General features: G+C 32.8%; 1 protein-coding gene across 8 annotated transcripts in view; it reads left to right on the forward strand.

Moving 5' to 3' along the window:
- Positions 1-25,166, forward strand: part of LOC115891127 (fat-like cadherin-related tumor suppressor homolog) — a 224,690-nt gene extending 199,524 nt beyond the window's left edge. For 5 of the 8 annotated variants that reach the window (XM_030911517.1, XM_030911520.1, XM_030911521.1 and 2 more), the window contains 35 exons: positions 915-1,251; positions 2,428-2,637; positions 2,698-2,841; positions 3,166-3,334; positions 3,409-3,595; positions 3,727-3,765; positions 4,375-4,519; positions 4,584-4,802; positions 4,859-5,119; positions 5,178-5,395; positions 9,029-9,197; positions 9,261-9,422; positions 9,477-9,614; positions 11,772-11,956; positions 12,016-12,379; positions 12,462-12,650; positions 12,713-12,855; positions 12,973-13,270; positions 15,267-15,490; positions 15,552-15,760; positions 15,846-16,048; positions 16,554-16,680; positions 16,737-17,341; positions 19,454-19,642; positions 19,738-20,071; positions 20,685-20,930; positions 21,005-21,286; positions 21,514-21,707; positions 21,892-22,110; positions 22,349-22,486; positions 22,590-22,783; positions 22,873-22,987; positions 23,613-23,636; positions 23,878-24,063; positions 24,322-25,166. In XM_030911517.1, the coding sequence (XP_030767377.1) occupies positions 915-1,251; positions 2,428-2,637; positions 2,698-2,841; positions 3,166-3,334; positions 3,409-3,595; positions 3,727-3,765; positions 4,375-4,519; positions 4,584-4,802; positions 4,859-5,119; positions 5,178-5,395; positions 9,029-9,197; positions 9,261-9,422; positions 9,477-9,614; positions 11,772-11,956; positions 12,016-12,379; positions 12,462-12,650; positions 12,713-12,855; positions 12,973-13,270; positions 15,267-15,490; positions 15,552-15,760; positions 15,846-16,048; positions 16,554-16,680; positions 16,737-17,341; positions 19,454-19,642; positions 19,738-20,071; positions 20,685-20,930; positions 21,005-21,286; positions 21,514-21,707; positions 21,892-22,110; positions 22,349-22,486; positions 22,590-22,783; positions 22,873-22,987; positions 23,613-23,636; positions 23,878-24,063; positions 24,322-24,467 (7,212 nt within the window). In that variant the 3' untranslated portion in view covers positions 24,468-25,166. Of the gene's footprint in view, positions 1-914; positions 1,252-2,427; positions 2,638-2,697; positions 2,842-3,165; positions 3,335-3,408; positions 3,596-3,726; positions 3,766-4,374; positions 4,520-4,583; positions 4,803-4,858; positions 5,120-5,177; positions 5,396-9,028; positions 9,198-9,260; positions 9,423-9,476; positions 9,615-11,771; positions 11,957-12,015; positions 12,380-12,461; positions 12,651-12,712; positions 12,856-12,972; positions 13,271-15,266; positions 15,491-15,551; positions 15,761-15,845; positions 16,049-16,553; positions 16,681-16,736; positions 17,342-19,453; positions 19,643-19,737; positions 20,072-20,684; positions 20,931-21,004; positions 21,287-21,513; positions 21,708-21,891; positions 22,111-22,348; positions 22,487-22,589; positions 22,784-22,872; positions 22,988-23,149; positions 23,219-23,612; positions 23,637-23,877; positions 24,064-24,321 lie in introns of those variants that run through there. The other 3 variants (XM_030911518.1, XM_030911519.1, XM_030911524.1) reach the window with 3 other exon arrangements.
- The last annotated feature ends 1,538 nt before the right edge of the window (positions 25,167-26,704 follow it).

The raw sequence follows: 26,704 nt of genomic DNA on the forward strand, positions 1-26,704 counted from the left end.
ATACTTGAACTATAATTTAATTAACTAAAATTTTGAAGATTAGCTACCTAGAAATTCAATTAAGCAAAAACTGTTAAATTCTATATATTTTCGGTTGATTCATATATCTTTAAAGGTTTTGGCCAACAATTCTTCAATCGGCCCCACCGTGGGCCGGCCGGGGAGATCTTTTATTTTAGGTTATGTTTGAATTGTTTTGAATTATTACTTTAGTTTTATTGGGTAATTTGATATTTAAGTAGCTGGGATTAGTTTTAATTAAATAAATATGGCCCAAAATATGGATTCCACCTCTTCCAATATTAAAGAACCTATAAAGAGGCTTAGGTTTACAGCAGATGACGACTTAGCCCTTCTAAGAGAATTTGTTGCTGTAAACTCCGTAAACCCACTGGCAGACGTTGAACAATAAAGCACTGGAAATAAGCACTTTAGCCCTTTAGTTTTAAAATACCTAGTAAACAAAACAATTTCAAAGTTTTAAATTCAAAGTTAGGTTAAGTTTAAATAGCGGACGCGACGCGAACAGAATTCTTTCCGATCCGATAACTATAAATGAAGAGAGTTAATAGCACCTCACGTAAAGGAAATAACACCTGGCCTTATTAACGTCCACGCACGCTATTCGGTTTAGCGATATCTCCCTATTACGCTGTTTATTGTTATTTTACGCGAGTTTATTTTTGCGCAAAGGAAATTTTACTCTTTTGCGCATCGTCATATAAAACAATTTTCGTACCACGAATTAGGGATAAGATTTTTTATCTGTATACATATAGTATATCTAATCTGTGGTTGGATTAACACAGCAGTGTTTACAAAAAATAACTATTTTATTTTGTAGAATTTTTTCCAGTGACGAAAAATCCAGAATTTTTTTCAAGGTATCGATGACAATAATCCCATTTTTCTAGGTTTCGATAGTGCTTTCTGATGTCAACGATTGTCCTCCCGAATTCACCCAAGAGTCCTACAATATCTCCATTTCTGAAGCAGCACAGTTTGGTACTCACGTGCTCACAGTTCAAGCCAACGATAACGATACAGGGATCAACCAAAAAATCGCCTATTCCATACAGAAAGACTCGAACAACAATGCCACTGATTATTTTTACATTGACGATCTCGAGGGAAAGATTTACTTTAAACAGAGCTTGGATCACGAGATGTCGAGCGAGTACCACTTTGTTGTGGTCGCTACGGATCAAGGAGCGCCAAGTTTGAACAGTACTGCCCATGTCTGGATCAAAGGTACCTTGAAAAAGAAGTCTTGAAAATAAAAATTAAGTTTGTAATCAATATGATGTCTCAAAACAAATTATTTTGGGTGTATTCCGTTGCTTGGTTATGGTTTTATGTTCCGTTTCTTTCCTTTGAATAAGAAGACTAAGGAAGGAGCATATCAAAAATCTTAGGTACACCGCGATGGGCCTCAAATATGGCCGACTTAAATTCCGGTTTATCAGTGCCGTTCTACTTTTATTTAAAAAATGTAAAACTATGATATAGGGTAGACGTGGGGTAGACTCAATTATTTTTTTTTATTTTACGTTCTGAATAAATGTTGGTAGTTATTAAAATTGTTATAAAAATATATAATTCTAGTAAAAATAGATAAGTTATAATAAGTATTTATTAACACAAACATTCGATACGCTACTGAAGCAGGTAAGTCAAATTACGTATCAAAATTCTTTGACATCTGATCTTTGACAAGTATAGTAAATAAAAGCTAAAATGCAGGAAAATATATAATTTAGTTAATTTAAGCAAATTTCATAAATGATCGGTTTACTGCACGTATGTATATTATATAGTCACTTACTAGCGAAAAGTTGTTCCATTATTTCACTCAATTTTTGCCGAGATCTACCGCACGCTACACAACCAACTATTTTAGAGTCTTTTTCGATAAATCGCGATAATGTCACTGTTAATTTAAGTTCTGCCACAATTTCCATCTAGATTTACTACCTTTATACAGCTATCACTAGTAGAATAAATAATAAATAACATAAAATAAGCTCTGTAAAGACTGACAAATCCACAAAATTTCAAATCAAATTCAAATGTGTCAAATGAATCGTCAAACAGAACTGTCAAGGATCCCCACCCTAGAGAGCTTTTTCCGCCCACCATGCATGAATACATGGATAGCATTATGCTCCTTCCTTAGTCTTCTTATTCAAAGGGTTCGCCTGGTTTTGCAACGGAATAAAGCGTTTATTTGGTTAGTCTGTCTTTTAAAATGTCTAAACGGCGTCAGCGATGGCTATGAAATGAAGATCGCTGTCATTTTGTATGTAAAATTATATGGAGAATGTCATCGATCGTCGTTTCCAAGCATTTTTTCGATCATACGATACTTATAGAATATCAGAAGAAGATATGTGCATTTTTAATATATTGTTTTTATGGTTTCTTTAGTGCTGGATATGAACGATAATCCTCCAAAATTCGAACAAGCTTCATACTCCTGCGGATTATCAGTGTCTGCCAAAAGAGATCAGTTTGTCACTATAGTGAAGGCTAGTGATCTGGATGAAATCGACAGAGATAGTCTAAAATACACTATAGTCACTGGAAATGAACAACAAACCTTTTCCATGGATCCCAGTACAGGAATCGTGTCTCTAGGTACTTATTTTTTGGGTTTTGCTAGATTTTTTTTGTAAAATTTGTTTTTTATTGTTACAGTGAATCTGGCAAATTTCGGAAATCAGCAAATGATGCTGTTGAATGTTTCTGTGAGTGATGGAGTTTACACCAACTTTGCCCGGCTGAAAGTGGAGTTGATACCAGCTAATCTACATGCACCCAAGTTTAAAGATGTTATTTTAGGTAAAGTTGTTTATTATTCAAGAAGGAAGGTCTAAAAATGAATTAAAACATATTGTATTGTGTTTAAAATATTTTTAGATATTTTTAAACCGGTGGTTCTCAAAAGTTTTTCCAATAAAGATTGAGAGTCACTGGTAACAAAATTAATCTCGAATGTTTAGAAATTTCTGGTGAAAAATTAGTAAAAACAGTCTGTAGCAAATATTTTCTTTATACAGCTGCTGAGCATTAACAGTTTATTTGTGGTTTTAGAATTAGGTCTTTGAATGAAGGTTTTATTGAAAAAAACTAATAGTTATAATTGAAAGTGTAATTTTATTACAGATGTGGCAGTACCAGAAAATCGAATGCCTGGCGTCACGGTAGCCCTAGTCAACGCCACAGATGCAGATTTCGGTGAATTTGGAACTATTTCTTACAGTATTCATTCCGATTTACTCAACGAAGTGTTCGCTATCGACAAAAATTCTGGAAAAATTCAAACGAAGATCAGGTAAAGAGTTTTACTTTTTTTAATTTTTGTGTGTCTGTGTTTTTTTAATTATTCTCTATCAATTTTCTTTCTAGATTGGATAGAGAGAAGCAGAAACAATATGAAATACCTGTCATGGCGACTGACAAAGGTGGACTTAGTGATTTCCTGACTGTCAGAGTAAAAGTTTTGGACGAAAACGATAATGCACCCAAATTTTTACTTAAAGAATACAAAATCAGCATACCATCCAATCTAACCAGCGGTCTGGCATTTTCTAAGGTATTTTCATAAATTTCCACTATTAGGAATGTGCGAAAACTATCGATACGTCAAAATATCGATATTTTTTCTCAATATTAATATACAGTAAAAAATAGTGAGTAAAAGATTTAAAAAACTTTTTTTTGAAGGTTAAGGCTGTTGATACTGATGAAAACTTCGCTCCTAAGGTAATTTTAAAAATTCTCTCTAGGGATGTGCAAAACTATCGATATATCAATATATCGATATTTTTTGTCGATATTTATACATATACACTAAAATATAGCAAATAAAAGATTTAAAAAACGTTTTTTGAAGGTTAAGGCTGTTGATACTGATGAAAACTTAGCTCCTAAGGTATTTTTAAAAATTTGCAATAGGGATGTGCAAAACTATCGAAATATATTCAAATATCGATATTCATATACACTAAAATATAGCAAATAATAGATTTAAAAAACGTTTTTTTTAAGGTTTAGGCTGTTGATACTGATGGAAACTTAGCTCCTAAGGTATTTTTAAAAATCACTACTAGAGATGTGCAAAACTATCGATATATCAAAATGTCGATATTTATATACACTGAAATATAGCAAATAAATGATTTAAAAAACGTTTTTTGAAGGAAAGAATGAAAAAGCTTAGTGAAAAGCTTAGTTCTTAAGATATTTTTAAAAATTTCAACTAGGGATGTACAAAACTATCGATATATCAAAATATCGATATTTCTTCTCTACATTGATATACTGTAATATTCATAGAATAAAAGACTTATTTAAGATAAATATTTTTTAAAGGTTAAAGCTGTGGATGCTGATGAAAATCTAGCTGCCCAAATCGAGTACAGCATCTACGAAAAAAAATCTTCGGAGGTTTCGAATATTTTCAGCATCAATCCATCGACTGGAGAACTATTCCTCATCAGAGATGCATATTCTTGGGGTAAAAGTCATTTTCTGCGAGAAAAAATACACAAAAATATTATTTTTCATATTTTTTGTTCTAGTTGGCAACGTGTTTCAGTTTTTCGTCAGAGCCACAGACAAAGGAAAACCGGAAAAGCACTCCGACGTACCTGTCAATATTTTGGTCATCGGTCCCACTGACATACCCCCGGTTTTCGACAGGAAGGAAGGAAAATTCTTCCTGTCTGAAAACTCCGCCACCGGAACTGTCATTACCAAGCTGAAAATTCTGTCTAATGTGTCTGTGACCTATCAAATAGGTACAAAAAAATAACAATTTTTTTTTGAAGGTATAAAGTTATATGTTTTCTTATAGTTTCAGACTCTGATGACAATCCACAATTCCTCATCGACGCTCAGGGCCAAATTTCTTTGGCCAAGCCTCTAAATTTTGAGGCGCAACCTACTCATTTAATTGGGGTACTAGCCCTCACTGATAGTAGTCCTCCGATAACAGCTCTGGCAGAGATAGTACTTCAGGTTCAGGACGAAAACGACCACGAACCACAGTTCGAGAGTAGCACATACACGTTAAATTTAGGAGAAAATGTCAAAGAAGGCAGTACGATTATGAAAGGTACTATAATAGTTTTGAAATATAAAAAATATATCTATTTTTTGTATTTTTTTTTCAGTTATAGCACATGACGAAGACCAAGGAAGCAATGGTGAAGTTAGATATAGTTTTACTTCAGAAAAAAGTGAGAACTTTTTCTATGACTATTTCTCTATCGATTCACACACTGGAGTTATAAGTACTTTGGTGAAAATGGACAAAGAAACAAGGGCTGAGTATAAATTCTACGTCACAGCTGCTGATAATGGAGTACCAAAAAGATCGGCCAGAACCACCGTAAGTTTGGTACATTTGAACTAAAAATTGTATGGTAATTGCAAAACATTTTCCTATGCACGTCATTGACACTAAAGTCTATAAACCTGACTAAATGAAATTTTGGCAAAAATATTTAAATTCGTTGTACAGGGTGGTCGAAATTGGTCTGTTTTAACAGAGAAAACCTATTTCCTGACTAGATGGAGCAGAACCATAGACTTAAAATAAAATATAGACTGAGCATCTCATTCATAAATAGCTGGAACATGCGGTCAGACACTGTCTTGTTATTGTTGTGTTATTGTTTTAGGTTATAACGAGTGCGACACGAGCGATAGATAGGTTGTCTCTGTCGTAACGGTCGTTCCCTGACGACTCTGCCGAAAAACACAACACTGTCTTTCGTTTCTCAAGTACACCTGAACTCTCCGTATCATAGCCGGGTAATTTTTTTTATTTTAATGAAGCTATAATTAAATTAAAAATATATCGTATTAAGTAACTTTTTATATTTTATTAAGATTTAGGACAGGTTTTTTAAATAAAAGTTTAGAAAAAACAATTTAGAGTCCAAAAAGGATAAAAATAATAAAATACACGTTATAGAAGAAATTTTATAATCGAAATTAGGTAATTTTTGAAATCAATAATAAATTATTAATTTTAGTCAAACATTTACAACCCCTAATATTAATCAAAACAGGATCTATTCCACAGATATAATAGAATCGGCGACAGGGAGAGGAAAAAAAATATGATTGTTGTAATTTTTTTTCTGGTTAAGTGATGTCTTATTATGTAAATTAGAGGAAACATAAATCTGTTCCATTAAAGCAAGGAAGGTGATAGGAAGTGGATAAAATAAAAACTACATTTATTTAACTCGGTACTGTCTTTATTATACCGGGTGCGTCTCAAAAGTGGCTCATCTCCATATTTTTTTATATTTTCAAATAAAAAACAAGATTTAGTATGTTAGTATATGAAATAAATTAGGATTGATTGACGCATTCAATTGTTTTTGGTCACTTCCTGTTTCACCGGAAATGACTATAACTTTTAATTTTTAAACGGCACCCTCGGTATATTTCTACTTTATTCGATAGAAAATGACACTCTGAATAGAATGACATATCATATGTCAACTTTTGACATTTTCGCATATGGTTTAATTGTAATTGTAACACGCGGTTCATAACGACAATTTGTAGGTGGTAGGACCAAGTCTGTGGTATCAATATATTCATAAAAAAATGCTTTTTCCAAATATGCTAATGAGTCACCCTTGTTCCATTTGAAAAAATTGACATATGTATGATTAAAAATACGATTTGTACATCTTTTAACCGGCCTAGACAAGACACGAAACCTATTAGACGATCAAAACTATTTTTCCAAGGCTCCTTGATTAAAACTTAGTGGATTGAAAAAAACTGGATTGAAATTTAAAATAGGATATGTTTTTAAGCGACAATGTCAAAAGTTGACATATGATATGTCATTCTATTCAGAGTGTCATTTTTTATCGAATAAAGTAGCAATATACCGAGGGTGCCTTTAAAAATCAAAAGATGTAATCATTTCGGTGAAACAGGAAGAAACCAAAAACAATTGAATACGTCAATAAATCCTAATTTATGTCATATACCTACTAACATACAAATCTGTTTTTTTATCTGAAAAAATAAAAAAAGTTGCCACTTTTGAGACGACCCGGTATATTAAAAAATATTGTTTCATAATGTAATATCATTTTAAAATTCTTGTATGTTATTTTAGATTCTGAAGATAATTTTAGAATAAACCGGAATATATTTTTAATAAAAACATTATTAATTATTAACAGGGTTATAATTATGATTTTGTTACTATGTAAGTAAGTAAATAATGTAATGTAAAAGAAAAAATTCAGATTTTACATTTTACTAAAATATTATCTAAATAAGCGCCTTTCTACAACAACGCCACTGACTGCCAATGGGTAAATTGAGAGTTGCCTACCGGTCACAAGTCGTTTCAAGACTTAAATGGATTATTTAAGTCAAATTTCTTGCAAATTTGGCACTGGCGAACCATATTTTATAGTTTTTGAACAGAAAAAGTCAATAAAATAAACACTTAAGGACTACAAGCTAAGAAAATGCGTTAATACAGCCGGGGAGATAGCGGCAACAAAGCTTTACCGCACACGTGCGACACGTACTACAAGGTAATAAATGAATGAATAGGCTCCCTCGCCTCTAATCGGTGTTGTCATATTGTAAAGAACTTATCCTTATTAAACAGTATCCGACTTATAATTTAGTAGTATAAGGACTATTTAATACATCTATGGAATATTAAAACCTACTTTATTAAACTGTAGTATTAATATCTCAATATATGTGTATAACAAGAAAAAAAATATTGATAATATTAAAGACGTGACAACATAGGCTGGATGAGGAAGGCTCGGTCGACTGTACCCAGAAGTAAACATGTGTACAAAAAAGGTTGTTTGTCCGCGTTGAGATGTAAATAGTGTAGTCTATATTTTATTTTAAGTCTATGAGCAGAACCATGTCATGGGTTCGATTTCTGAGGAACGTTTAATGGCGTAAACCTAAAAAAATATTTTCACTGCCAACCGAGATACGGGGTCTTTTTGAATTTTTTACCATTTGGAAAATTGCCCATAACTTTTTTATTTCGCGGAATAATGTCGAATTTTTATTGATGCGTCCTCTAATTTTTTACGAAAAACATCGAGAGAATATCGTTTCCCCTCTCACGGATACCCCGTAGCTACAGAACGGACAGACGCACTGTATCGAAGCGGGCCTTGGTTTTGTGTTGACCTAGTTTCCTAATTATTTTTTATCACAATTTAATATTATATCATTATATATCTGCATAATTAAAGGCTTTTGAAAAGGTAAATCAAGATTCTATATTAGTAAAGAGCAAGCATAGAAAAAAAACTGACTACGCGACTGTATTGTGCTTAAAAAAGTGCCTTAAGAACGTTTTTACGGAATTTTATTATTTCGCGAAATACAAAAGTTATGGGCAATTTTCCAAATGGTAAAAAATTCATAAAGACCCTGTATCTCAGTTTGTAGTGAAGTTTACGTCATTAAACGTGTCTCAGAAATCGAGGTCATGACATTTATGTCGGTTTTACTCTATCTAGTCAGGAAATAGGTTTTCTCTGTTAAAACAGACCAATTTCGACCACCCTGTACATCAATAAATAAATAAATAACCCGTAATAACGCTTAGAATAATCTTCATAATGGACTAGTTTTCGCCAATATGTTATAAGTAAAATAAGCTATAAAACAAATAAATCAATTAATTACTAAAATATTACTTATTAAATTAAAAAATAAAACGTAAAACTCTTTAAAAAATGATATAATAAATATATTGTTTGTCACTTTTAAATTAAGATTCATCTCATAAATCCATCACAATCTGGCAGCGCTGTCGCCATCGCTTGTCACTCAAAGTTGATCACGTGCATCGGAAATTGTTCTGCGATTACTATATTATTGTTCTTGTTGCTTGTATAACTTTTTCCTTCTTATGTAATTTTATTTTACTTATATACTACCATTAAGCTCCTGTCTTAAGAATTCTTTTAACACGTTTATGTGATTAAATTTATAGGTTATAATAAAATTGAAAGACTACAATGACAGTCCGACAACCTTCAAAGAGTCTTCCTACCAGACGGAAGTCAGCGAAGATGCTTTACCTGGAACTGTCTTACTGACACTGACCACAACTGACTTGGATGTCGATCTGCACACTCCAGTCGAGTTTTATATTACGTCAGGTATATTAAGATATACAGGGTGTTTCGGAAAAGTTCCTAATATTTTTTTATGTAATTTTTTAGGTGATCCGGATTCACAATTCCAAATTAGACAGACTGGCGAGTTGTATGTGGCTAAAAGTTTGGACAGGGAAAAAATTGCTAGTTATCAATTAACTATTTTGGTCACTGATGGGCTTTTTACTGATACTACGCGTGTTTCAGTAAAAATTCTTGATGCAAATGGTAAAAAACATGGTAAAGGTGTGAATTTGTGTAGTAAAATATTTTTTTTTGTAGATAATCCACCTTTTTGCTTGAAATACAGATACAGGCAGATTTTATCTGAAGGAATCAGACCAGGGTCTTTTGTTCTGTCTGTTTTAGCCACAGATTTGGACGGTCCGGAACATTCAAAGCTCCGGTATATTCTATCAGGTATAAGGAATATTATTTTTAAAAGTATACAGGGGGTCAAAGTGCTTTCAGCGATTTGAATGAAATTTTAAAAAAATACTATAAGTGCTACATATTTTAATGCTAAAAAAGAGTCTACATATTCACCGTGCACATGAGTTATCACCTGGAATGTTTTTTCTAAAAAAAAAATATGTGCGCCACTGACTTTTTTATCTCTTATTGTTAGCAAAATTGTGTAGTCCGTTTAATGTCGATCAAAAGTTAGTTACTTTAATGGTATTTTGAAGAGACATGAATTTTTCATTGAATATCGGAATAATATACCGGATGATCCGTTTAAAATAAAATAGTAACTTGCTTTTAAAAGTGAACATCGTTCAATATCACTTTTGTCTCACCCTGTATAACTTTTCGTGTCAAATTTTAAATCGGTTTAACGTATAGTCTGTGAAATGAATAACTTTGAATTTGACAGTTCCCGCGGGCTTTTTTAATGTTTATTTTATTAGGTTAGCAACTTGCGGCCATGCTGACACAATGCCGTCTCTAATAGAACAGCCTCTGAACGAGATTTATGACGTCACGCTAGTTAGATACTACGGATTAATAAATATGTTGTAGAATACATGGACAACATAATTATTCCTCGTATTTTTGGTTTGTATTTGAAAAACAAACATTGATTTTAAAATACCAACCAAAAATACGAGGAATAGTTATGTTTTCCATGTATTCTAACACATATTTATTAATCCATAGTATCTAACTAGCGTGACGTCATAAATCTCGCTCCGAGGCTGTTCTATTAGAGACGGCATTGGTCTGATATTTAGAAATGTCAAAAGCTGATGACATTTTACTATTGACAATTATGACATTTCGTGTTGATTTTTGGTACAAGAGGATGAACTATCACTTGTTTTATTATTTTCCTTTTCTATTTCACGAAAGTAAAAAGAGTTACCTATCTGATTCGTTCAGGCACTCAATTTAAAGAATATCAGTAACTTTTTTGACGAAAGAAATAACGGTCAAAATTTAAAAAAAAAAGTTATTTATTTTATAGACTATACAATGGTTATTTTAACTAAATATCAGGCTATATACAGGATAAATTACAATTTAGGTGGTAATAGTTTAATATGCAAAATCTGCCCCCGCGTCTTTTTGGACTCGCACTCAGGGGATCGATTTGGTGTCGAATCAAAATAATTCACCTAAATTTTTAGCTCTTTAACTCAAAAGGTTTTCGAGATTTTCAAAAAAACCTGTTTTTTCAATTTTATTTTTATTTTTATAATTAATTAATGATGATTTTTTTCTAATTCTTAGAAGTCTTAAGACATGCAAAAATAATATGATCATGATTCTTAAACAAAAAGCCGATTTTTAGAGGAGGAAAGAAAATTAAAATCTTCATATATTTAACCTTTGTGAAATATGTCACTCACTGAAAATCATCAGAAAATGTCTTTTATACTCCTTTACACTCAGGATTTTTTTGGAATTTTTTGAAGTGGTGGAACAATATGAAAAAAATTAAAAACTCATTTTTTTTCTAAAATCTCCTCGGACTCGTTTTTTTTATAATAATCTTTATGTTTATCTCTGGAAAGAATGTATTTTTAATGAAAAAATATTTTCTACTCACTTTTTTAAACTAAACAAAAATATAAGTTAGTTAAAACAGAAGATTTTGGAGAAAAAAAATAAGTTTTTAATTTTTTTCATACTGTTCCACCACTTCAAAAAATTCTAAAAAATTCCTGAGTGTAACGGAGTATAAAAGATATTTTCTGGCGATTTTTAGTGAGTGGCATTTTTCACAAAGGTTTAATAAATGAAGATTTTAATTTTCTTTCCTCCGCTAAAAATCGGCTTTTCGTTTAAGAATCATGATCATATTATTTTTTCATGTCCTAGACTTCTAAAAATTAGAAAAAAAAATCATTAATTAATTTTGAATTTTACTATAAAAATAAAAATAAAATTGAAAAAACTGGTTTTTTGAAAAGCTCGAAAACCGTTTGAGTTAAAGAGCTAAAAATTTAGGTGAATTATTTTGATTCGACACCAAAACGATCCCCTGGGTGCGTGTCAAAAAAGCCGCGAGGGCAGATCTCCCATTAATTCATTTTATGACACTTACCGTCACTATCATCAAATCTTCTTCAGGTGAAGGATCTGAAAGCTTCTTATTGGACAAGGACACCGGCGATTTGAAAACTGTAATGTCATTGGACAGGGAAAAACAGTCAAAATACATTTTAACTGCTCACGTTCACGACAAAGAGGTGGTTAAATGGGAGTGCTCATCCCAGATCGAGTTAATCATATCTGATTTAAATGACAACGCACCGGTAAAATTATATATTTTTCGTTTTGATCATGTTTTTTATATTATTTTTTTTATTTCAAGGTATTTTCACTACCCTCCTATTCAGTAGCTTTGCCCGAAGATGTAGAAATCGGAACATTAGTAACAAAAATCCACGCCACAGACGCGGATATAGGCATAAACAGGAAAATAAAATACTCGTTCATTGACAGCTTCAACGACCACTTTTTGATGGCATCGGACAGCGGTATTGTCACCCTTGCCAAACCCCTCGACCGCGAAATACGGGCCGTGTACAATTTGACAGTTCAGGCTGTCGACCAGGGCACTCCCCAGCTGTCAACTGTCACAAATTTGACGGTTAACGTGCAGGACATCAACGACAATCCTCCGGAGTTTGCTCACAAGTATTATTTCGCTACTGTGCCCGAAATCGACGCTGTTGGTAAGTGTAAGGACCTAGTTTAGACTTGGCCGATCGACGTGTCTTGTTCATTTATATGGTCTACGATTTTTTTCTTATTTAGGTACTGAAGTGGTAAGGGTTCTGGCAACGTCAAAAGACATCGGTGCCAATGCCGAGGTGTATTACTCGATCATAGGCGGCAACGAGCATAAAAAATTCAGTATAGATAGAGAAAAAGGTGTGATTACTATAGCGGAGATGTTAGACTATGAAAGAGCCAAGGATTATTTTTTGACGATTCAAGCTATAGGTAAATATTTTTTCTCGGTCTTTAAACTGTGTTTTTATATAGTTTTTATCTTATGAATTTAGATGGAGGGACTCCACCTTTGAGCAACGTTGCCACTGTCAACATAACTGTCACCGATTGCAACGACAATGCGCCCGTGTTTTCTCAGTTATCATACAGCGCTAGGATCAGAGAAGATGCACATGTTGATGATAAAATTCTACAAGTATGTATCAATCTGTTTTTTTTTCTTAATATTTTGTTTAAAAAAAAGTTTATATAAAATTAAAAAAAATATATTTACTCTAAATATACACACGAAATAATTATTTTATCTCTGTAGATAACAGCCACAGATTTGGACAGCCAGGCTAACGGTGAAATAGCTTATTCCATAATCAATGGAGACAACCAAGGACAATTTTCAATCGATCCTGTAACAGGTTATGTGTCTGTAGCATCCCCATTGGACAGGGAGACTGTTTCTGGATACGTTCTTGAGATTTTGGCCAAGGATAACGGCCAGCCAGTGTTATCCAGACAAACTATGCTCAATATCGAGATCTCTGATGCCAACGACAATCCTCCGACCTTTACACAGCTCAACTATACAGCCGTTATACAGGAAAACAAACCTTTAGGTAAGGAATATCGTCACAAGTCGTCGAGCACAGTCTGTACTTTTGAACGCCCCCCTGTAACGTCATTGTGGATAAAGCCAGAACGTTAATTTATACTAATCATGAAGACATAACATAGCTGACTAGACTTACAATATATCTAGTAATTATTATACCTCGTAGTCTTTGAATAAAAAGACTAAGGAAGGAGCATATCAAAAATCTTAGGTCCACCGCGATGGGCCTCAAATATGGCCGACTTAAATTCCGGTTTATCAGTGCCGTTCTAATTTTATTTAAAAAATGTAAAACTATGATGTAGGGTAAACGGGGGTTAGACCCAATATTTTTTTTTATTTTACGTTGTGAATAAATGTTGGTAGTTATAAAAATATAAAATTCAAATAAAAATAGATAAGTTATAATAATTATTTATAACCATAAACATCCGATACGCTACTGAAGCAGGTAAGTCAAATTGACGTATCTAAATCCTTTGACATCTAATCTTTGACAAGTAGTAAATAAAAGCAAAAATGCAAGAAAAAATTAGTTAATTTAAGTGAATTTCATAAATGATCGGTTCACTACACGTATGTATATTATATAGTCACTTACTAGCGAAAAGTTGTTCAATTATTCACTCGATTTTTGCTGAGATCTACCGCACGCTACACAACCAACTATTTTAGAGTCTTTTTCAATAAATCGCGATAGTGTCACTGTTAATTTAAGTTCTGCCACAATTTCCATCTAGATTGACTACCTTTATACAACTATCAGTAGTAGAATAAATAATAAATATCATAAAATAAGCTCCGTAAAGACTGACAAATCCACAAAATTTCAAATCAAATTCAAAGGTGTCAAATGAATCGTCAAACAGAACTGTCAAGGATCCCCACCCTAGAGTGCTTTTTCCCCCCACCATGCACGAATACATGGATAGCATTATGCTCCTTCCTTAGTCTTCTTATTCAAAGCTCGTAGTTTATGAATTATTGCTTATCAAAAAATTTCTTTAATTTTGACAGTGCATGGCTCATTGACAGATCATCAAAATTCTAAGCAGGCCCTAGATACTCAATAGCAGTTTTAAAGTACTACAAATTTAGGGTGTATTCGTTTGCTTACCTTGGTTTCCTGAAAGTTTTCTTATTACGGAACACGATTCCTGAAAAATTCGGTTATAACTGTCAACAAACTAACCAGCGCGAGAAGGCTGGTTTTTCTGATTTTGTTTGTCAATCAATGTCATTTATGTCAGAGAAATCAAGCAAATATTGGAAGTTCCAGTAAAATTCTCATTTAATTTCTAAAATTTGTAATAATATTTTGTATTTACATCCAAAAGCAATGGATGTAGGCAGTAAAGGTAAATAAATTTCATTAACTAAATAGAATGACTTTTTAGGACCATTTAAACTTATCATGCAGCCATTGTTTCCAAGTCAGGAACATTTAAAGAAAACATGAATAACAAAACAACAAGTAATCGTGATTGTTTTGTAAGCTATAAAAATATAAATATTGATTAGATTTGTTTATTTATTATTGATCTGTTTTAATATTGGACCTGCAAATCTTCACTTGATCTGTCAAACGAGTTAAACAGTTTATTAATAAAGTACTTTTCAATATTAAACTCCATTGAAAAGAAGAAGCTAGCGTAAAAACACAGAATAGGTACATTAAAAATGCATAAAAGATAAATTTTTTAATAGAGGTATTGAAATTTAGAAAACGGCAACAATTGACGTTTCCGGTATTTTACCAAAGCGTTCCGTATCAAACCGATGTTTTTCAGGAACCGCTAGTTTACCGGTCTGGTTCGCCTGGTTTTGCAAACGGAATATAGCCTTATTTTAATTTTTGTTGCTACATTGATATGCAAGTAAAATCGGACGATTAATTCTTGTTTTCTAATTTTTTGTCCACTGGAAAGTCAATATGTTTTTGGTGGGATCAGTGTTACCAATCACTCTTTTAAGCCAATTTCAAAAACCCTAACTTTCAGGTCATTCCATTCTACAATTCGCCATTACCGATGCTGATATTCCACCGAATACCGAACCGTACACCTTCGATATTCGAGTGGGTAATGAAGGAAACTACTTTAGACTTGATCAGGATGGAATCCTGAGGACTGCAGCAAAGTTTAATCACAAAATTCGAAACAACTACATGCTGCAAATACGTGTTTTCGATAACGGAAGCCCACCCCTGTTTTCTGATGCCTGGGTATATTAATTAAAGATATTTTCCTTATTTTTTTCCTGTTAAAATAACATTTTTCTTGCAGGTTTTGGTGAAGGTTATCGAGGAATCGCAGTATCCCCCGATAATCACTCCCTTGGAGGTGAATATTAACTCGTATTTAGACGAGTATCCTGGAGGAATCGTCGGAAAAATTTATGCCAACGATCAAGATCAGTACGACACGCTGTCTTTCGCGTTGCATCCCACAGCGGGCATGTCTTATCCAGCCTATGAACTGTTTAAAATCAACAGGTACGTATTTTATTTTATTTGTCAATATTACGTACAGGAAAATATGTCTTTTTCAATAACATTATTTTTGTATTTAATCCTATAGATCTGACGGGACATTGACAGCTCTGCCACGGCTGGATGTGGGCGAATACAGGTTGAATGTCTCTGTGACAGATGGCAAGTTCTTCACCTATACAACTGTCAAAATAAACGTGGACGTTTTGACGGAAACTATGCTGGACAATTCGGTCGGAATCAGATTCAGGGACGTCAGTCCGGAATCTTTCATTTTGAGCCACAGAAAAGGTACGTTTTTTTGCCCTGACGTGACGTCACACGCGTTATTTTATGTTGGTTACGGAATGTCGACAAGAAAAATGTGTCTATGTGTTACGATCACCTAAGGTCAATAAATTTGTTTAATATTTTCTTTAAAAAAAAATACAGAAATTGCAGAAAAACTTGGCAATTTCATTTCGCTATTAAAAATATGCCAAGGCATGTATTGGCATGATTCAATTCTCTGTCTCACCGAAAATTAATGTTTTAGGAAAGTTTACTGGCGAAATTATTGCACAGGGTGTTTTAAAGTTAGGGAAAAAAATAACCCTTCGATTTACCCTGTATAGTAAGCCTAATACTAAAATTTATAAGAAAAAACTGAGTTTACTAATTAAAGTTGATTATTTATATACAGTTTGTTAAAAAAAATCATGAAAATATGGTTGAAAATAAAATATATGTAACACCCGAAAATATTTTCCGTTGCTTTTTTCTGCATCTGAGTATACAATTTTTTTTTCTTTACCAGGTTTTGTAAGAGCTGTCAGAAACGCAATGAACTGTAAATCGAAAGATGTCATTATAGTGAGTGTTCAACCATCAAGAGACGATGATTTGCTTAGAGCTAGAAGAAATGTAGACTATTTAAACGAGAGGTAAACTTAAAAAAAAATTAGTGTTAAAAAAAATTATTTAAAATATTTTTTTTTAGATCAAAACGTTACATTCACAAGGACCTAGACGTTCTGTTTACTGTCAGAAAATCGGACGATGGTTTCTACAGCTCGGATACCATAAGAAAAGCTCTCAACGACAATTTAGAAGAACTGGAAGAAAGTACCAAGCTAGTAGTCGAGGAAATCATCAGGCTAGAGTGCAATAACAAGTACTGCCTGTACGGATCATGCCAGGATCACTACGTCCTGGATACTAGCGAACTAGAACCGGTTTCGACAGACGTCACCAGCTTCGTATCACCGAAACATCACCAAAAACTCGAGTGTCTCTGTAACGAGGGCTACGGAGGTGACCGATGCGACACTATAGTGAACGAGTGCGCCAGGAACCCGTGTCCAGTGTTTAAAATATGCATTCCCGACGCCTCGCAGACCGGCTACTCCTGCCAATGTCCCGAAGGTTTTGCCGGGCCGTCTTGTGACGTTGACATATCGAAGTGTCACGATCAGAATTGTTACATAGCCAGGAACCCAATGTCGTTTACTGGGAAGAGTTACTCGCAGTACAGGATCATCAATAAGAAGTCTATTGAGGATCAGTTGAGTCTCAGTTTGAGGATCAGGACCGTACAACCTACCGGTAAGTTCTTGTAATATTTTTGTATTTTTTGGAGCAAAAAAATAGGAAATAGAAAAGTGTAAACTGGAAGAAATAAGTATAGAATGTTCAGATATCGTTCAATGTAACGTCATATGTTGTCGAACCCTAGATCATATATACTTACGTGGATAAATCACCGCCATAAGTTTAGCATTAAAAAATATGTCTCCAACATCACGACATGCCATTTTCAAACCTTCTCTATTGCACTTATGAAACGTTCAATAGGTTTGTCTTTCTCGGGGACCTTACTTTGCGCATGCGTATTAAAAGTTGCGCCTATTTCCAAAATAATAACAATTTTATACGGTTTAGAAAGTACAAATTATACATTGTTTGTGCTTTATATTGTTTGCAATTTATATTTGTGCAATTATATTTCTATTTTTTTTTCGTTGGACTTTCTAAATACTCGTAAAAATTACTAGAAAGTGTTTAGTGTGTGAAAGTTCTAATATAAAGGTCCCCGAATTATCTTTTCATAGGCACGTAAAGTATTCAGTTGTTCTTTTATTTATATTAAGCTACATGCATACTTTCTAGTTAGATTTCCTAAGAACATTGATATTCGTACGGAGTGGCTAAATGTATTTTTTATATAATTTAATTTCTGTGACAGTAAATATTCAATTTATTGTTCAAATATAAGCATTTTACAAATTAAATTTTTAAAATTAATGTTCAAATTTGGCGCGCGGACGATAGGTCCTCGACAAGGGTAGACAGAGTAGAAGCACCGCGTAAGCAACAAAAAAAGAAGATAAATAGAAGTCGTCGATATGTTTGCGACAGTTTCCATAGTGATTTACTTATCCACGTAAGTAAATATGATCTATGGAAACCTTTGAATAAAAAGACTAAGGAAGGGGCATATCAAAAATCTTAGGTCCACCGCGATGGGCCTCAAATATGGCCGACTTAAATTCCGGTTTATCAGTGCCGTTCTAATTTTATTTAAAAAATGTAAAACTATGATGTAGGGTAGACGTAAGGTAGACTCAATTATTTTTTTTATTTTACGTTCTGAATAAATGTTGGTAGATATTAAAATTGTTATAAAAATATAAAATTCTAATAAAAATAGATAAGTTATAATAATTATTTATAACCACAAACATCCGATACGCTACTGAAGCAGGTAAGTCAAATTGACGTATCTAAATTCTTTGACATCTATTCTTTGACAAGTAGTAAATAAAAGCAAAAATGCAAGAAAAAATATATAATTAGTTAATTTAAGTGAATTTCATAAATGATAGGTTTACTACACGTATGTATATTATATAGTCACTTACTAGCGAAAAGTTGTTCAATTATTTCACTCGATTTTTGCCGAGATCTACCGCACGCTACACAACCAACTATTTTAGAGTCTTTTTCGATAAATCGCGATAGTATCACTGTTAATTTAAGTGCTGCCACAATTTCCATCTAGATTTACTACTTTTATACAACTATCAGGAGTAGAATAAATAATAAATATCATAAAATAAGCTCCGTAAAGACTGACAAATCCACAAAATTTCAAATCAAATTCAAATGTGTCAAATGAATCGTCAAACAGAACTGTCAAGGATCCCCACCCTAGAGTCCTTTTTTCGTCCACCATGCATGAATACATGGATAGCATTATGCTCCTTCCTTAGTCTTCTTATTCAAAGGTTTTTAAATAATATAGCGAGTTGCTGACGCTTTAGAAATAGGAATAAATAAATAAATATATGCCTTCATTGTCAAAAAATTTTACAATTTGTAGACAAAGATAAAGTAAACAAACAAGGTACACAAACAAACAAACAAAAGATAATACAAAACATTATACAAATAATAATAAAATTGGAATTTCAACAGTCCAAAGGCTTGGAACTAAAGGGATCGTAACTGATGAAGAGTTAAAAAAATTAATAAATGCCGAAAAAAAACTGAACTCGCTCAATCAATAATGTAAGAACGTACTTAAAATTTTCTAAACAATATGAACTGATCTCAGACACACTCTAAAACTCATATTTGAGATATAATGATGACGTAACGCTGAACGATGACTAAACAGTCTTTATATTCCGAAGTTATATCTGAAACTTTTTTTAGGAAATTTGATGTACGCTGCTGGTAAAGTGGACTACAACATCTTGGAAATTGTCAACGGAGGAGTTCAGTACCGATTTGAGCTTGGCAGTGGCGAAGGGATAGTGAGAGTGGGAGATGTTTATGTTTCTGATGGAAGCTGGCATGAAATAAAATTGGAAAGAGATAGAAACAACGCTAAAATCACTATAGGTAAGTTTTTATTTAGTATCCTATGTATTTTTTATCATCCTGTGCAGATTTTAATATAATTGACGCCCGATTTTTAATAAAATCCCTATTTCTAGATGGTACCTACGTCGCTCAAGGTTCTGCACCGGGTGTCAGCGATATTCTCAACATCCAAAACGACGAAATGTACCTGGGTGCTGAAGTACATCAACATCCCTCAATTCTAGGCTTCGAAGACGTGCAAAAAGGTTTTACCGGATGCATGGATGACATCAGAATCAGCAGGGTATCCATACCGCTTCACAAATCAGGGGAAAATTCTGTGATGGTACTAAAGAGGTTTGCAAACGTTGGATTCAGCTGCGATACTAGCAGTGTGTTGGTACCACCAGGTCCATGTGGTTCGCATCCTTGTATGAACGGTGGTACTTGCAGAGAAAGTAAAGGAGGGTAAGAATATACGGGGTGGTCCGAACTGTATTCCGGAAACTTCGGCAGCACATTCTGCAGTTAAAACTAAGTAAAAAAGTTCGTATAAATTATATCCTGAAATGCTTAGTTTCGGAGATACAGGGTGTAGAAGTTTCATTTTTATTTCAATTTTTACCAAGAGATCTTTTTTAGGTAAAAATCGTCGTAAATGTATATTTTTTTCTCTGTAGTTTTATACAGGTACGGACAAAAAGTTATTACTCTTCAAACCAGTTAAAAAATATGTAGGTGGCGCCCTCTACAAGTAGGAGTCATTTTGCATCAAAATAAAATTTCTCGTGTCAAAAAACTCACAGACACTTTTGACGTTACCTCATGAATTATTTGGAAAAATGCGAAATAAAACTTCTACACCCTGTATAATCGAAACAATGCATTTTAGGACGTACATTTATACGAACTTTTTTACTTATTTTTATCTGCCGCCGAATTTTCCGGAATACAGTTCGGACCACCCTGTATTTAATAAAAATATAAAAAAACTGAAAATGAAAAAATTCAAAATAATAAAAATAATAAAGATGTGATTGTTTTTCAAAAATATACAATTTTTTTAATTTTTTTCTTCTAGATTTGAGTGTGAATGTCACGAAAGGTACAAAGGTACTGTCTGTGAACTGGACACTGATCCTTGTGCTTCTGCGCCCTGTTTGTACGGAGGAAAATGCAGTCCGACCATCGGTGGAGACTTCGTTTGTGAATGTATCTTCAGACTGAGTGGTAAAAGGTGTGAATACGGACGGTATTGCTCACCAAATCCTTGTAAACATGGAGGCGTGTGTGAAGAAGGTGATGATGGTCCTCTATGCAAGTGCAGGTACTGTATTCTCTTTAAAAAAAACACACAAAAAAGAAGTGTAGTCTAGAGTCACTATGACGCCTTTTTTACAGGGCTTTTGCCGGAGAGTTTTGCGAATACGATCTGAACGAGTGCGAGTCGAATCCGTGTCAAAATGGCGGTACCTGCATCAACGAGATTGGGTCGTTCCATTGTATTTGTCCATCCAACGTTACAGGACCGTACTGTGCAAATTCGATATTCAACTCTCCAATATCGTCGACGTTCTTCTTGAACATCACCTGGAATCACTTGATCTACATCGCCATAGTTGTGATCGGCTTGATCATACTGTCAATTGTCATATGTTCCATATGCTGTTTCCGAATGAAGAAGTAAGTTTGTTTAATTTTATATCATTTTGACGGGACTTTTGACATTCGCCAAGTCGGTAGGCCATTGGCAATGATATGGCCGAGTACCGCGGTTCAGATTCCGCGTAAACAAAATAGGCCCTTTCCAGATTAGCCATATAGGAGACGTTAACTTAAAATACTTTACTTTTAAACCTTCTTTCACAAAGTCGTTGACATTATTTAAGTAAATTTATGTCATTTTTTAGGAGCAAAAAACGTCGAACGAGGATGGTAAACAACGAAAACGTCAAAGATAACAACGTGTTGAATTCGACAAGACCCAATGAGATGTCCGAATTGAAGAGGGGCTCAAAATTAAGTAATTTGGAGGTGAATCACAGGGACGGGCCTATATGTCCTGCCAGGCCTGTGAGTTACACACCCAGCTCGCAAAATGAAGGTAAATATATTGAAATTACTAAAGAATATTTTTATTTTATTTATTATTTATCTTTGTTTAATTTTATTTACTTTTATTAATTTTTTGGTTATAAATTGTTAGTATTAATATTAGACATCTTTATTTCTGTAATAATACTAATGACTTGACAAGATTGTTTTTACTTAATTTGTTTTATTTTTAGGAACTTATGTTTGCAACAACACGACCATGATGTTCAATAACCTAGACACCCTAAGGAGCTATGGATCTGCAGGAGATGAACTAGAAAATGTACCTCCAGACTACGTTAGAAATTTAAACAGGAGCGCCCCCCAAGGCTGCATAAGTAACCATTGCGATTCCGAGAAGACCAAGTGGGCGGAACAACTGCATTTGAATGACAAGAGCAAGCTTAAGAACGGTAAGTTGCTATAGTCCGTCCTATCGGAGAGTACATGACAGTGACAGTTTTATCCATCATTATAATCCGCTGGTAAATTGAAGACTTGAAGTAAATAATGTTCTAAGTGCCAATAAACCGGTATTTGAAATTTTTTTCTAAAATTTTTTCCTTCCGAAAATGTTATTTTAATTTTTTTATTTTCTAAAAATATTGACAATTCCTAATTTCTACTCAATGTTGACGGTGTTTTTTACAGATTACAAAGTGTCCAGTCCAGTGAATTGCGACCCACCAAATAGACTGTATGGTGGAAGAAGTAACACATTGGCTAACAGCAATATTAGATCTCCACCCACTTCTAATATTGCTGAGGAAGACCAAAGAAATGTTGGCAGTAAGTATCAGCTGATATTACTATTTAATTCTTTTTTTATATTTTTTTTATTATTTTTATTTTTTGTTTTGCTGTTTTATTTTATTTTTTTTTCCTTTTGCAGGCTACCACTGGGATTGCTCAGACTGGGCCAGACATTCCCAAACCCTGCCCAACATCACCGAAGTACCGGGATCGGAAGTACCGGACTCCTCGAGCTTCCACAGCAACGAGAGTAACGAATCGAGGTGCCTCAACCACGTTGGGCACCACAATGTGCCGCACCACAGAGGCGTAGGCGTATCCCCCTTGAACGAGGTAAAAATAAAAATTTGATTCCATGAAATAAGGCTCATAGTACAAAAAATATTTTGAAGGGTTTATAAGTTTTTTTTTTCCATTCTTAGGTTGATGCAGAGCTAGAATACACAGCCGACATTGGCGAAAATTGTGATTCCTCGTGTCTGAACCCACTAAACGGTGATGGCGGCAGTGATCAAGACTATCACACGTTTACCACAGGTAAATATTTCGTTTTTCTCGGTAATTTTTAATCGCAGTGAAATATAAATCAAAAAATGACTGATATACCGTTCATCATAAAGATAAAACATTGATATAATAAGAAAATAGTGACATTGTGTAATAAATGAGTATTTTATCGAACAATGTTATACATTTCAGCAGTGTATTGGCGCGAAACATCTTTATAGAATTGTGCCTATATAAACCAAAATAAATAAGTATTCTGACGTAAGTGAAAAACTGTTGATGTGAGCCCGAAAGATTTTTAGTTTTTCTTTATTTGTTTACTCCTAATAAAAAAACAATACCATGCATCCACCATAAGTATGTTTAGAATAACACCTTTATTTATTTTTAATAACATATTATATTAACAACACTTTTTTGCCATTGAAAATGAATATATAAACTTTTTTGTCACACCCTGTATACCCTCTTTTGAAAGATATAGTTATATGTTTATATCACCTTTAATTTTAATATTCACATGCTTGTATATACCTTTTTTGTGTTTAAAAAATATATTTATATAAAAATATACATCATAAATATTTAAAAAAAAATTGTTGAAATTGTTCAAAATTAATTGAATTTGTTGTATTTTTGCATCCAACTAATGCAGTGCCTTTAATAATAGTTAAACCAAGTGAGTACTACGAGTTTTGTTGTTTGTTTTGTTTATTTTTGTGTCTTTTGGCTTGTTCTGTATTTAACATTATAAAAAAAGCACTTAAAATTTAATTCTATCTACACTAATATCTTTTATCACTGGTTGCAGATAATTTAAACGTTTTTTTTATTATTGAGTTTAGATATAGTTTATTTTTTTTTTTCAAGCTTTTTTAGTTTTTTAGATTTTTTTTTTAATTTTGTTTTTTTATGTGTAGCTGAGAGGTGTATACGTCATCCAAACTCGTACCTCCCACCACACTCTTACAATATACCCAGCGAAGCCGAAGCTGATTCCCTTGCCAGCCCTGAATCCGATGACGTGGAGCCCTACGGTTTCCCTAGCAACCGCAACAGGAGGAAACAAATGGATGACGACATTGCATCAGTAATAACAACACTAGGTAATTACATTAAATAATACTGTCAGTATCTAGAATGTAGAATGAGTGAGAGGGGGTTAATCACAATCATAATATCATTTTGGGATTAAAATTAGAAAGATTAATTAACAGTTTTTTTAATTATTTCTTATTTTATTTTTTTATTATTTTTTTTATTTTTTTATTATTTTTATTTTATTTTTTTTATTATTATTTTTATTTTATTTATTTTTTCATTCTTTTTTTCTTTTTTTATTTTATATGTTATTGTTATTACAGAAGAACGTCATTCGCTTTTGGGCGGTTGCTATGCCAGCAACAGCGATATGTCAACGAATCTGTGCGAAATAGAAGATTCAGAGTGCGAAACGGAGCACAAACCATTGAATTATATATCGGGCAGAGTCCACCAGACGTCCGTCTGACACAACGCCATCTCGGGACCGATCTGTGGTTCCAAAAAGAAGGTTAGGTTCCTAGGATAGCACGACGTCATCATCATAGACGAAGAAGACGATAATCAGCAGCCTTAAACTCGATTTCAGAACAAAAAGAGTGTGAGTACTTGAAAGAAAAGTATATATTATTGTGTTCATAATAATTAAAAGACCTTTAATTAATTTTTAAATCAAAAGTGACTGAGAATTTAAGTAATTTTAATCTAAGAATAATTAAAAAACTATATATAAAAAATTAAATAGTGCGGACTGAAAGTTTATAATAATATGAAGAGTTTTTCAGTTTTTTTACATGTTTATATAAAGTATTTATTGTGTTGGAATTGAAAACATGGTATTTAAAAAAGATTTATATGTAAAAACAGATAAAAATTTTGAAAAAAAATTATATCACAGTGATGGCATATCACAAAAAGGAAGGGTCTGTGAATTCAAGCTCTTTCGATAGTAGAATTATATAGTGATATTTTTTCAGTTTAAGACGTTCATATTTGGCGAATATTAACTATTTCACCCTGTATACAAAAGTTGTCCGAATTATACACAGGGTGAAGAAAAGGCTCTCTTAAGATGTAGAGCCTTTTCGGAACACTAGAATCACCCTGTATATGACCCAAATAATAAATTATACGAATTTAAATAGGAATAAAAATAAAACTATGTTTATTTTACTTGTACCTATACAGGGTGGTCTGATTTGTATTCGAGAAACTTTGGCAGTATATTCTGCAGATAAAAATAGTTAAAAAAGTTTGTATAAATTTATATTTTAAAATGCTTAGTTTCGGAGATACAGGGTGTAGAAATTTCATTTTTATTTCAATTTTCTCCAAATAACTTCTGAACATGTCAATATTTGGAAAAAATCGAAATAAAATTGATACTTCTACACCCTGTATCTCTGAAACTAAGTATTTTAGGACATAAATTTATACGACCTTTTTCTCTTACTTTTATCTGCTGAATATGCTGCTAAAGTTTTCCGAATACAATTCAGACCACCCTGTATATTTAATATTTCGGACAACATACTTATAAACTAAGAAAATTTTTGCTTAGATTATAATATCATCAAATGAATATTGCATATCTTCCTCAAATAAATGCTCAAAATATCCGTGTTTAAAAAGTTTAAAAAAAAATAGATGTATGAATACAGGTTGTACCAAAAAAATATGTTGTCTTAAATGAAAGAACCAAGAGTTATTTCCTAGTTATAAATTTTATATATTATTATTATTATGTATATGACTATTGTGATAGAATTTATCTGGAAACAGTTAATTTCCACGTCCCTTCTTAGATTTAAACTTATTTTTATTGAAACTAAATCATAAATTTGTCTCTTTTTTTATTCTTAAGGTAATGGTTTTTTAAAGAGAAAAAAAAACATGAAATAACTGATAATTTATAAATTTCTTTTCTCTGTTAGTTTTAAAACTAAATTTAACCTAATTTCCCCTAAATCCTTCAACTAATATTTAAAGATATAAAATAATGAAAACGATAATGTTAAGAGTAAAAAACGTGCCTATACAAAACAAAAAAAATAAAAACAACTGGGTTGTAAATAAAGATCCAATTCAGTTGAATGATTCCTTGTAAGCGTTAAGGAGACCCTACTTAAATTAATGTAATTTAATAATTATTTTTTGTTGTCCTTGTAGTTTAGTCTGTATTTTTTACGTTCATTGTAGATTTTATGTGATCTGTGTATGTATTTATTTCACGTTCTTGTTAAATTTAGTGATTTTTAGGCAGCTTTAATTGTATAATTTTAATGTAACATTTTTTGTTTAAGCTTAGTTTAATCGACATTTTTTATCTTTTGTATTGAATTTTTTTTTTTTGTAACGTGTACATATAATACAGGTGGTTCCTTTGTTTTAAGTTCTAATACATATACAGTATGATCGAAAAAAACGGCGTCAACGATAGCTATGAAATGAAGATCACTCTCATTTTATATGTAAATTTATTTGGGAAGTGTCATCGATCGTTATTTCCAAGCCAACTGACGCCGTTTTTTTTTCGATCATACGGTACTCTACTAATAAAATTTATACTGTATGATCGAAAAAAAACGGCGTCCAGTATGCCTTTGAAATAACGATCGATGACATTTCCCATATAAAAAATGACAGCGATTTTTATTTCATAGCCATCGCTGACGCCGTTTTTTTCGATCATACGGTATAAAAAAC

This window comes from Sitophilus oryzae, unplaced genomic scaffold (genome assembly GCF_002938485.1).
Source record: "Sitophilus oryzae breed Bouriz unplaced genomic scaffold, Soryzae_2.0 scaffold_966_pilon_pilon, whole genome shotgun sequence".
Classification (NCBI taxonomy): domain Eukaryota; kingdom Metazoa; phylum Arthropoda; class Insecta; order Coleoptera; family Curculionidae; genus Sitophilus; species Sitophilus oryzae.